Source organism: Rutilus rutilus (assembly GCF_951802725.1).
Source record: "Rutilus rutilus genome assembly, chromosome: 4".
Lineage (NCBI taxonomy): Eukaryota > Metazoa > Chordata > Actinopteri > Cypriniformes > Leuciscidae > Rutilus > Rutilus rutilus.
Genome location: NC_140212.1, coordinates 42,753,956 through 42,766,628, shown reverse-complemented (window position 1 = coordinate 42,766,628; position 12,673 = coordinate 42,753,956). Strand labels below are relative to the sequence as shown.

Sequence of the window (12,673 nt, the reverse complement as noted above, 5' to 3'; positions counted from 1 at the left end):
TGGCAGATTGGTCTGTTTTACAGTCTGACGCTGCAACACAGTCTCACCCTAAAACGTCATATACTGACGCGTCTTGACCATGCGTCAACATACGACGAAAAGGGTACCCCCATAACGTCCATGTGTGACGATTCGGGTTATGGGTAGGTTTAGGTATGCGTTAGGGTACCGCTAGGAGGCGCTGCTGGTGCGCTTCTGTCTGCGTCTCATATTGACGTTAAAGGGGTACCCTTTTCGTCGTATGTTGACGCATGGTCAAGACGCGTCAGTATATGACGTTTTGGGGTGAGACCGGGCTTACGCAAAATTATATAATAAAACACCGAAATAAATCATCCATTTTTAACAATACTACAAATTCATAACTACTACATTGTGGCTCATCACAACTTTTCAACATGAAATAAAACAATATGCAAGTAATGTAATAATGCTGTCATAAATTATTGACTGATTCACACACACACATATGCTATATATATATATATATATATATATATATATATACAGTGCTATGCATAAGTTTAGACACCCATGCTAAAGTTGACTAAAAAGAGGAATAAAAAATCATCTTTTGGAAATTGAACTTAATGCCCTAATTTAAAAAATTAGGAAAAATCCAACCTTTAAGGACACCAATTTTCTTTGTGAATGAATAATGTATCGTAAATAAATAAATGTTCTTCCTTAAAATACAGGGTGCATAAGTTTGGACACCCCTATGTTAAATTCCCATAGAGGCAGGCAGATTTTTATTTTTAAAGGCCAGTTACTTCATGGATCCAGGATACTATGCATCCTGATAAAGTTCCCTTGGCCTTTGGAATTAAAATAGCCCCACATCATCACATAGCCTTCACCATACCTAGAGATTGGCATGGGGTACTTTCCATAAGATCATCTCTCAATGCAAATCAAACTAGCTATTAGGCTAACTGAAATAAAACCATGCCAATCTCTAGGTATGGTGAAGGGTATGTGATGATATGGGGCTATTTTAATTCCAAAGGCCAAGGGAACTTTATCAGGATGCATAGTATCCTGGATCCATGAAGTAACTGGCCTTTAAAAATAAAAATCTGCCTGCCTCTATGGGAATTTAACATAGGGGTGTCCAAACTTATGCACCCTGTATTTTAAGGAAGAGCATTTATTTATTTACGATGCATTATTCATTCACAAAGAAAATTGGTGTCCTTAAAGGTTGGATTTTTCCAAATTTTTTTAATTAAGGCATTAAGTTCAGTTTCCAAAAGAAGATTTTTTATTCCTCTTTTTAGTCAACTTTAGTATGGGTGTCTAAACTTATGCATAGCACTGTATATATATATATATATATATATATATATATATATATATATATATATATATATAGCTTCCAAAATTAAAATGGGTGAATTAGAAAATTTGTGTTTGTTGACGCTGTCTAAAGTGCACTGTAGAAAATGCATGGAATAGAGACTGATATAAGTGCATGGTTGTTGTTGCAGTGACGCTAAATTAGCTAAAAGTTATGTCACGGTGTGACAAAAGCCAGATAAAGAGAGAGAGTAAAATCCTTGTGAAGGCAGTATTATTTGGAGACCTCTTGTGGATGGTCGTCTCATCACACCGCGAAATCTGTTGCCATGGCAGCGAGGCCAATTGCCTGATTGACAGCAGGTGAGGAGAATTACAGAGAGTGTTGTGAGAGGAACGCGCATTAAGATGGGGCTTTAAAAAGAGAGAGGAAACAGACGGTCTGCGTGGTTCTTTCTCCCCCGTGAGAGGTTGGGTTTCCTCCCGTGAGATACTGTGTTTTGTCGGCGGGCTGTTTGTATTGAGGCTGGGCGGTGAAGCAGGGCGAAGATTGAAGCCGAGAAATGGAAATGAGAGAGTGAAGTTTGTCAGTGAAAATCCAGCGGATATCGTCGACAGTGGGAAAGACGCAAAGTGATGAGTATTTGATCCGTTGTTTATATGCACTGACACTGAAGTGGTGTGGAGAGTCTGGAAAGCGTGTGGCACGAGTGAAGTATTACACCGAGTGAATTAATGATCTGTCTCCAACCTTTGTTCTTCCTGCACTGAATGTGACGATTACTACATCCGTTTGACTGTCTCTGAGAGAAGTGGAGCCCGTGTGAGAGACGAGAGTCGATCTGGTGGGAGAAAGACCGCTGGGTGAGTGTTGGCCCGAATGCACGGTGTGCGAGTGGAATGCAGTGCCTGAAGTGAACGATTCACACGGTTTGTGTTATGGAGTGAAGTTTATCGTGTGGAGAAGTATTAATAGTCTGCTGTGCACTCTCCTCTATAGTCTTTCACCCGCTGTTTCTGAACAGGGTTTGTCACATCAAGCGCCCAACTTACCATTCGAGACAGCCCCGCTCTGTTAATGCTGCCGATCTATTAATTCCTGTTACATTGTTGCAGCGTACAGCTGAACTGGAGCGTCTTGCTTAAAGCATCCTTCCCGTCTGGTGGTCTCCACACGTCCCTATCAAAAGCCGCTGCCTGGTTGGAACGAGAGAAGGTATTGCAGCTGAATGTTTTATTACTGCTGAATGGTCAAATCCTGTTGCATCGATAGTGTACAGCTGAAGTGGAGTGTCTTGCTTAGAGCATCCTTCCCGTCTGGTGGTTTCCACATGCCCCATTGAAAGTCGCTGTCCCGTTCGGAAAAGGAAAAGGTATTTGAATGAACGTTTGATACGCTGTTGAACAGTTAAACCCTGCTACCTGGTTACAGTGCACAGCCGAAGTGGAGTGTCCCGCTCAAGTGTCCTCTTCGTCTGGTGGTCTCCACATGCCCCATTGAAAGTCGCTGTCCTGTTCGGAAAAGGAAAAGGTATTTGAGTGAACGTTTGATATGCTGTTGAACAGTTAAACCCTGCTACCTGGTTACAGTGCACAGCCGAAGTGGAGTGTCCCGCTCAAGTGTCCTCTTCGTCTGGTGGTCTCCACATGTCCCATTGAAGGCTTGTCCTGTTCAGAAAGAGAGAAGGTATTGCAATTGAAACGTTCCATATGCTGTTGGGAAGTTGAATCCTGTTACCTGGTTACAGTGTACAGTCAAGTGGAGTGTCTCCCTCGAAGCGTCCTCTCCGTCTGGTGGTCTCCACCTGTCCCCACTGAAAGCCTCCGCCCTGTACAGAAGGAGAGAAGGGTCCCCTCCTGGCCCGGCCCGCTCGCCACCTGCGTCCCTGTGACCCGTCTGAGTCGAGGACCCCCGTCCTCTGGATACTTACCTCTGGGCAGCCTCCGGCATTCGTTCCATCCTCACTGCGACTACCTACCTGGTTCCAGTCCGAATGGGGTCCGTGTAGCCAAGACTTCCTTGAGAGCCTTGTAAAGAGTACTTACCCAGTGGCTTACCTGAGTGGTGTGCGTCCTCCTCTGATTCCTCTCCGACGAGCCGCAGGGTGTCCACGAACGTCCATCCCGCTCCGGTCCAGGGGGCCCATCGAATTGCTTCTGGCGAAAGAAGAGATTTTAATTAGGACTTTTCAAATTTACCTGCTTTTAACTTAATAAAGAAATTGTTATTCCTTTATCCTCTGTTTTTGTCTGGTTCCTTGACACGCTCCTCGAGGCGGTGCCCGGTCCCCAGGGGTGGGTGCAGTCTGGCTTGGCCCACCCCGACCTGTGACAGTTAACCTGCTTTAATTGTTTTCATTGTTTTGGTAGAAAGCAGTTATGCCAATAAGTTGTGTACTGTTTGTTGACAATGTCTGAAAAAAATGTGTGTGTAGATTTAAAAATGCCTCGAAAGAAGTTCAAGCCTTGCCCCTCCTGCCAAGCACCTAATCAGGTGAGGGAAAGTGGAATAGAGCATTATGTGCAATATTCAAATATGTGGTTTTAATGTCCTACATTTAGTAGGTCAATTGGATACTAAAGTATGCTCCTACTAAATGACCCTGTATGATATCTGTACTGTGTTACAAAACAGTAATAATGTAAGGCGTCTGGGTTAATAACAATATGTATTACTTATTTTGCACCAAACGCCATAGGCAACATTTATTAGAGTAGTCTGGGTGTCTCCTACATCTGCCACTTTTACTGTATGATTATAATAATAATAATAATCCTGTGTAAATTTAGAGACCTATTCTGAATTGCATTGTGCTTTGTGTGTTCCTATCTTTCCTGTATCCAGCCAAATTAAACTGTATCTTGATTGTACTTCTTCTCTGTGACTGTGGATCTGATGTCTCACTTTGGTATACTTTTACCAACACAGGTGAGCCGCAAAACCTGCAGCTCTTGTTTCACAGCCATCTCCCAAAAAGCCAAAGTGACGGCCAAAAAATTGTCCCTGGACAAGAATTGGGGGGAAAGGGTCCGAAAAAATAAAAATGCGTCAAGAGTGGTGGACTCTGCCAATATTGCAGTAAGTATAAATGCTCATATGTCATTAAGCAATATGATTTGTTTCACTTTTTATTAATATTGTGTGATAGAGCAAGGGCGTCATTTTACAAAAATAAGTTTAATCTGTCAGTGAATGAATTTGAGGTAGTCATAGATGGCATTGGTGTAATATTATTTTAATTTATTTGTCATTTGCTTGACATGCATGGAATAGACTTTCTTTTTGACCAGGTGCTCATGTACATTTGTTTACATATACAACCGGCTACATTGTAAACATAACCTTGCTTTAGTACCACACAGACAATGCATGTTACTGAAGTTTCTGTCTCTGCTAAAGGCAGATCACAGAATTCAGACCCAGAGTCACTATTAAAGACAGTCTTGCATGATTATGTAGGCTAAGTACTGTAGATAACATGCTCCCTTACACTACCACTACAAGCATGTGAATATTGCATTTCACGCTTATAGTGCTTTGCGCTGCTGTAATTTTAGAGAAAGTGCATGATGACGTGACAAAATAACTGAGGACATGCATGAAACCCATTCTGTGTGCAAAATATGTGTTGGTAAAAGCAAGGCCATATTCCGGATGTCCTTTTTCAAAGACACAACTTAAAAAGCATTTGAATTACTACAGGGGAGATAGTAGGCCTAATGTCACATTAAAAGAGGAAAGGATTCAGCCATACCTACTGGAGTAGGACCAAGTCCAGATTCTGTAGAGCAGCTGGCTATTTTATGATTTTTAACTTTATGTTCATTGGTGGCCTTCCCAAATGAATGTTTCTGTTTGTCCCATAACCTACATTTTCCGTGGGGAGAGACAGGTAGACTATCTAAGGGGGGAGGAGAGTGTTTGGATCAGGTTGATATTTGGCCATAAAGAGGGAGTCCAGTCAAAATGTATTTTTCATATATGTATTATCATATTTTGTTTTGTGTGTGTCAAAAGCAGGGGTTCTCAAACGGTTAGAGCCAAGGACCATTTGTGTGGGAGAACAATTTCCAAGGACCCCCTCATAATTAAAACAATTAAGCATATGCTTGCGACCGTTTGTATACTTTGATGCCATTTCTATTTTCTTGAAATTGTGTCCAGGTTCACTATTCCGTGTTTTCTAGCTGGTGTGTAACTGGGTCTTTAGTCAACTTTGGAATTTGAATCCCTTAATGATGTGGACTGACTCAAACATTCATCCATGTTCATCAGCTATCTTAATAGCAAATAAGCCAAGCTAAGCAGCAGGAAGAATGGCTCATCATGACCTGAGTGAAGTGATTTACAACAGATTAACTTGATTAGTCATAATCACAAAAAAAGTTAAATGTTAATGTTTTAATTTATTAGTGCATTTACAATCAAGATTGTATGTAGATTCTAGATCATTACATTGTCATTGATAGGCATTTCTTAATGATGAAGCACAACTTTCTCATTCAAAGCAAATCCACTTTGAGGACCACTGGGATAGATCACATATGTAATGTTTTTGTTTCTAAGGGGAAAAGCTGTTAAGTTTGATTATGGTAATTGTGTATATTAGAAACAGTAGCACTAATGTATTTAATGCCTTTTTTTCAATAGGGTGGAAAATAATGCAGTGGACTGGGAATAACTAATGTTTGCTGTCTGCATTTTTACAGGTGAAAAAACTAAGTGCATTGGGCTATGTCCCAATTCTATTTTTTGCCAAAAAGGATAAGGCCTCTGGAAAGTGGGCGGCCGATGTGGTGACCGATCTGCCACCCACTGAAGAAAACCTAAAAATTGTGGCCTCCATGAGAAAGGCCTACAATTTTATATTGATCAAAGAAGGTAGGATTTGTGTCATTTAAGTCATGACAGTTTTAAACTGGGTTTTTTCATGATGGGGAAATATTGAAAATTAACATACACATACAATATTGTAGGGAACTGCATAACAACATTGCCAGAGCCTCAGGCCCAGCATCAGGCCCAGCCCGAGCCCCAGCATCAGGACCAGCCCATGCCCCAGCATCAGGCCCAGCCAGAGCCCCAGCATCAGGACCAGCTCGAGCCCCAGCATCAGGCCCAGCCAGAACCCCAGCATCAGGCCCAGCCAGAACCCCAGCATCAGGCCCAGCCAGAACCCCAGCATCAGGCCCAGCCAGAACCCCAGCATCAGGCCCAGCCAGAACCCCAGCATCAGGCCCAGCCAGAACCCCAGCATCAGGCCCAGCCAGAACCCCAACATCAGGCCCAGCCCCAGCATCAAGCCCAGCCCAAAACCCAGCATCAGGCCCAGGAAAAGGAGACATTTTATCTTTTAGATTTGTACCCTTTTAGTCTCTCTCCCTGTGAAGGAACAACGCCCCCCACCAAAAAAAAGAAGAAAGTGTAAGTGAACTTTGGTCTTAGCACACTATGTATGAATTTCCCCTTTTTGTAATCATGATTCATGAAATACAGAAATCTTCAGGTGAATTTAAGTCCAATCGATTAGTTAATAGTGAGTAATTTTTAGTGGCCAGCCTGATACACAAAGGAATTTGTCCTTGCATACATACCTTTCAGTACTGAACACACACTCTAGGAGTAGAGTAATGAGCAATACACACATAAGTAGAGATGAATACAAATACACACACACATATCACACACATCAGTGGGCAGCCCAGATAGCTTATTCCCCACGTACCACTGTTCACAAGTCTGCTTCAATAACCATTCGACTAGGCAGTAGGATAATTAGGTTACATTTCGGCTATGAAGTCACTGAATTTGATGGCTAAAGGGCCGTTCATTCCAGGAACAATAACTATATACGCATAACCATAATGATAAAAGCCTCCAGACTGACCAAGGATATGCAAAGTCTCACCTTGTGTTAATAAATATGGCTAAAATTTGATGGGTTCTTATTGGCTGTTAGCTTTTTATCGTTCTCAAAATCGCTTTAAAAGTGATTCCCAACAATATTGTTCTCCATGTCATTATCGTTATAGTTTATCATATTAACGAGAACTATATATTTCTTAAAGTTATCGTTCTTGGTGTGAATGGCCTTTAATATATGTATTCTTTAGTTATTTAGCTGTTTTTTCTGACGGTTTCAAAGTTCAAGGACAATGGTTACTGTTGTTCCCCAGGTTTTGTGAAACTTAGTTAAGAATTTGTTTGTCATTTAAGGTTGCCGGAAATGTAGTAGACAACAAGTTTTCCGATATGAATCCATAACAGGAAGAAGGATACATAAGGTAAGTTTAGAAATATATTTTTCACTAGGCTGTCTGATCATCTCTCCATTGTATGTGGCTTATCTGGCATTTCACATATCACAAAATACTGACCATTGAAGCAAGTGGTAATTTGAGCCCATTTAAGGGTATTTTAGAGTAACTGCTGTGCTTTTTACATTATCTTCATATTTTAAACAGACTTAGACAAGTCTTTTTAATGAGTCCGTTTTTATAGTAGACATCGTCATTGCAATTGACCGTTCACAAAGACCCGCCTCCCTTAGTTATTGTTGCTATGCCCGACAAGCTATGTTCCTACTCTGTGAAAAATACATTGTGGAGCAGAGAGGAGACTGACAACACGCTGACAGACAGGACAGACCAGCTTACTTTTCAGTTACTTTTGATATTAAACAAAGTGTCGCCTTTCAAATTTGGTCAAATGTAAACAGTAAATAACGTTTTGTGGTTCTTTAATGTGTCTGTCAGATTGCTGTAGAGCATCAGTTAAAGCTTCTTGTGAACCGATCATCTCTTCCTTCTAGTTCAGTTATAGCATCAATTAAACATGAATGAACATAAGAAGGAATGTTGTTTTAACCGCAGAAAAGCATCAGTACACTCAGTTTCTCAAGTTCAAATCCTGGCATGTTAATCTACTATCTCTCCTGACGGTGCTGTCAGGCAAAATGGCGGATGGCGAAATATGATTGGTCAGATCGCCTGTCAATCAAGCCCTGTTTGGGTCAATTGGACATTAACAACAAGGCAAAGCTAATGTAACAAAACAGAGCCACACCGGACAATATTTTTATGACATAATTATTAGCCGTCTAAAGCTCCAATATTATTAATACTGAATTAAATCTTTTTTTTTTTTTATAATTAGCATATGAATTCAGAATACTTTCAAACATACAGTATATACATTCAACACAATGTGATGATCCTGAGAAATGATAGGCTATTGCGAATCCCATGAGGTATATAAATTCATATTCCTTATCCTTCTATTTTATGCAGGGTTGGAATTTAATGACGGCCCTACTGAAGGCAAAGTGGCCTTGTCACAAAAGTTATGACATTATAAACCTGATTATTATATGTATGTGTCTTTCTGTAGGGAAAAGAAGAAGTTAAGGTCAAATGGTTACCTTGCTCTGCATGGTAAGTACTGCTTTATATTGGTTAAAATTGCCTTTATACATCTCCTTTCTGTTTCCACTTTTAACCTTCTCATAGGTGGTGGATAAAGGTTGGAATGTAGATTGTAGCACACAAAAGTTTGAATGTACAGGCGGTCTCAAAGTTTTGCAACCAACAAGCAGCGTTGAGAGAATTGTCATGTCCACTAGGTTTTAAAGGGTTAGTTCACCCAAAAATCAAAATGATCTCAGTTTTTACTCACCCGCGTGTTGTTCTTACCCCGTAAGACTTCCATTTATCATCGCATCACAAAATATTATATTTATGATGGAATCTGAGCGCTGGATAAGTTCCCCATTGACTTCCAAGGGGCTTAACTTTGCTCGATCAGAAAACGTATTAAGACATCGTTTAAAATAGTCCAAATGACTCCAGTCGCTCAACCATCCATTTATCAAGCGACGAGAATACTTTTCCTCGCCAAAAACAAACAAAAATTACGAATTTATTCCAATATCCATTTACTCGTGTTCTGCTTCAAAGCTGTTTACGTAGTCTTAACTGCGCAGAGCTTTGAGGTTCTACGTCACCACGCAGGCTCACTATTGGCCAACGCAGGTCACGCGTATGACGTAGAACCCAGAAGCTTGCGCAGATAGACTACGTAAACAGCTTAGTTGAATCGAGCAAGTTTAACCCTCTATGGTACGCATTATGATATCAGTGAGAAAAAAAATATTTGTTATGTTTTTCCTGCTTAAAATTTGACACTATAGCAATATCAATAAACATTATCATTATTTTTTTATTTATTTATTAATTATAAGTTTGTTGCCTCAAGGCAACATTGTACCACAATGGAAAAATTTTAACATTTGACATTTTCATGAAGAAAAAAAATAATATATTAATTGAAAACATCAATTTATTTAACTAAACACTTGAACAAAGAGATTTATCAAGTTTTTATTGAATTACACATTTCATATTTAATAAAAAGTAACATTTATTATCCAGCTGTTGCCCTCAGGCAACATTGTACCATCGTGGAACGCAAGTACTACAAACCATTATATCATCAAGTTATCATATCAAAACATTAAAAAACATCAAAACATGCTGTGTCAAGGTAAAACATTTACAATCACTATAACATTATCCTAATATGAAGGCCAGGCCTCAACAACAGCAAGATCAAACATTTGGAAGACCTCCCCGGCCGACCTAATGACCCGTGTCGGGTCCTCCAGGGGCCCGTCGGGAACCCCCCGAAATACGAGACCCCTACAAGTCCCACTAACCCTCTATTTGTCCGATTGCCCACTATAGTAGACAAATGTCCTGTTGACCCCACCGCCGGTCTCAAGCCACGCCCCTGTCCCACTAACCCACTATTTGTCCGATTGCCCACTGTAGTGGCCAAATGTCCCGTTGACCCTCCCTGACTTGTCCCAAGCCACGCCCCCATCCCACTAACCCACTATTTGTCCGATTGCCCACTGTAGTGGCCAAATGTCCCGTTGACCCTCCCTGACTTTTCCCAAGCCATGCCCCTGTCCCATGGACCCGCTATTTGTCCAATTGCCCACTATAGTGGCCGAATGTCCTGTTCACCCTGACCGGCTCCAAGCCATGCCCCTGTCCCATTAACCCATTTGTCTGATTGCCCACTATAGTAGGCACATGTCCCGTTGACCCCCCTGACCAGTCCCAAGCCACACCCCTGTCCCACAAACCCACTATTTGTCCGATTACCCACTATAGAGGCCAAATACCCCATCGACCCCCGCTGACCACTCCCAAGCCACGCCCCTTTCCCACGAACCCACTATTTGTCCGATTACCCACTATAGTGGCCAAATGTCCCGTCGAACTATGCCAAGTTTTCAGTTTGCAAAAATACAGATACATTTAGATAATTCAAACTCTTTTCCTTACAAATAAAATATAATTGTATTCATACGTAGTATGCCTGGCATGGCCTTATGTGATTCCATTATGGTACAATGTTGCCTCGAGGCAACAAGCAGTTTTATGTAATTTCCTATGATAAATTTGATGATATATAATGTAAAGTTTTTTGAAAATACTTCTTTACTTACCAATGAAGGTGACTCTGATTTTTTGTGGCTGATTATTTGGACAGAAATTAGTGAAAAATGCCCTTTTCAGTGGAGAAAATATGGAGCCATGTGACATGTGCACGTGTGTTGAAAGAGGGAACAAAATGGACCCCTGTGGGTCATGTGACCACTCTTTTGCATTTTCTTTGGTTAGTATTTGAGTTCCCCTCCCCTTAGAGAGCATTGAACAATTACATTTTATTATGTTTTTATTAAAAAAAGCTAAAATAGACTATGTTGCCTGGAGGCAACACCGTACCATAGAGGGTTAAGCCCCTTGGAAGTCAATGGAAGACTTATCCAGCGCTCAGATTCCATCATAAATATAATATTTTGTGATGCGATTATAAATGGAGGTCTTACAGGGTTAGAACAACACGCGGGTAAGTAAATACTGAGATCATTTTGATTTTTGGGTGAACTAACCCTTTAAGTCCAGAGTCAATGCAGCCTTCTACCAGGAGATTTTAGAGGATGGTTGCATCTGCTGACAAGCTTTATGTACATGTTGATTACCTTTTCCACCAGGACTCTGCCCTTGCTACAGTGCCAAAACTGCTTGTTACTGGTTTGCTTAGCATGGTATTGCTGTGCTTAACTCATCTCACCTTAACACCATAGAGAGAACAATGATAGATACCAAACCCAACATTACAGACAATCTCAAAGTCACTATCAAAGCAACCTGGCCTTCCATAACACCTCAGCAATGCCATACACTGATGGCCTCCATGCCACACCACACTGATGCAGTAATTTGTGCAAAAGCAGCCAGACCAAGTATAGAGTCAGATTCGTTCGTTTATTTTCAAAAGGTCAACATATCTGTATTCCTCTTTATTCTTATATTTTGAGATGATGATTTTTGGTTTTCATGAGCTGTAAGCTTTAATCATATACAAAATGGCTTGAAATATTGCACAATACTGTAATTTTGGACACCCACCTGTATTTTAATTAGACTATTGGTTACACTGTTGGTATAGGATGGATTAAATGCAGTGTCAAATATTGTCTACAGGATTTAGCCACTTGCTCTTTTCAGTACCATACCTGATGCCATGAATAATTGCCCCTGTGTGATTCTATGTAGGAAGTAGACATTCACCAATTTATTGGCAGAACATCAGTATCGACCAAGATCATCCATGTTGACTGTTATCGGCTATTGGCTTGTTTACTTTCAATGACTTTATCGATGAGAGTGGCTGATGTTTATGTTACATTGCATCAAGCACTATATATATATGTATATGTTTGTATAAAAACAATGAAATACAAGAGCGTACAATATTTATGCTGTGAAACTATTATGTTAAAATGGCTCTTCTGTTTTTCACAGATTTTGTGTTACTGATACTTACAGTGGAAAAATCTGGGAGGAGACATGGGAGCCGGCCTTCAAGTTTTCACCATGTCCCAAGACTGCCGATGTGTGACTTCACTCAGACAGTAATTGTCGAGTTCGCCTTTACGGGCCATCCTGGTTTTGGATGTTACGATTTATGTATACAAAGTTAATAAATTAAGTGTTTTCTTTATCAAATGATTTTTGTCCAAATAAAAAGCAAAGTATACCTATATTTATGTTTATGTCTTTCCATTCATTTTGTGGGTTAGCCAATCACCTGAAATCTTCTTCAACGTGTCAAATGATATATTGCAATATGATGCACTCAAGGAAGGTGGGACATGTTTTCACTCATATTAATTGACACCCATTAAGAGACAGTTGATTCCACCAGCTAAACGATACATTTTTGAATAAAGGGTAGCTGAGGTAGGCAGGGGTGGAAAAACGAACAGGCTTACGAGGACAGAGGTCAAGAGGGTCCAGA

At 40.6% G+C, this 12,673-nt stretch overlaps 1 protein-coding gene and 1 long non-coding RNA gene across 2 annotated transcripts; both read left to right on the top strand.

Moving 5' to 3' along the window:
• The first annotated feature begins 3,732 nt into the window (after positions 1-3,732).
• On the top strand, positions 3,733-6,176 carry LOC311289285. The gene is made up of 3 exons (XR_014627098.1): positions 3,733-3,793; positions 4,229-4,378; positions 6,010-6,176. It is a non-coding gene; the product is annotated as an uncharacterized lncRNA (long non-coding RNA).
• A 149-nt stretch (positions 6,177-6,325) lies between these two features.
• LOC311289882 (uncharacterized protein) lies at positions 6,326-12,418 on the top strand. Its single transcript, XM_084408140.1, has 4 exons — positions 6,326-6,724; positions 7,517-7,584; positions 8,690-8,733; positions 12,202-12,418. The coding sequence occupies exons 1-2, from the start codon at positions 6,354-6,356 to the stop codon at positions 7,530-7,532; spliced, it is 387 nt and encodes a 128-aa protein (XP_084264266.1). The 5' UTR covers positions 6,326-6,353; the 3' UTR covers positions 7,533-7,584; positions 8,690-8,733; positions 12,202-12,418.
• Positions 12,419-12,673: the final 255 nt, after the last annotated feature.

What these genes read in the sequence shown, in the direction of transcription:
- LOC311289882 (XM_084408140.1), top strand. Translation starts at nt 6,354, where the DNA reads ATGCCCCAGCATCAGGCCCAGCCAGAGCCCCAGCATCAGGACCAGCTC.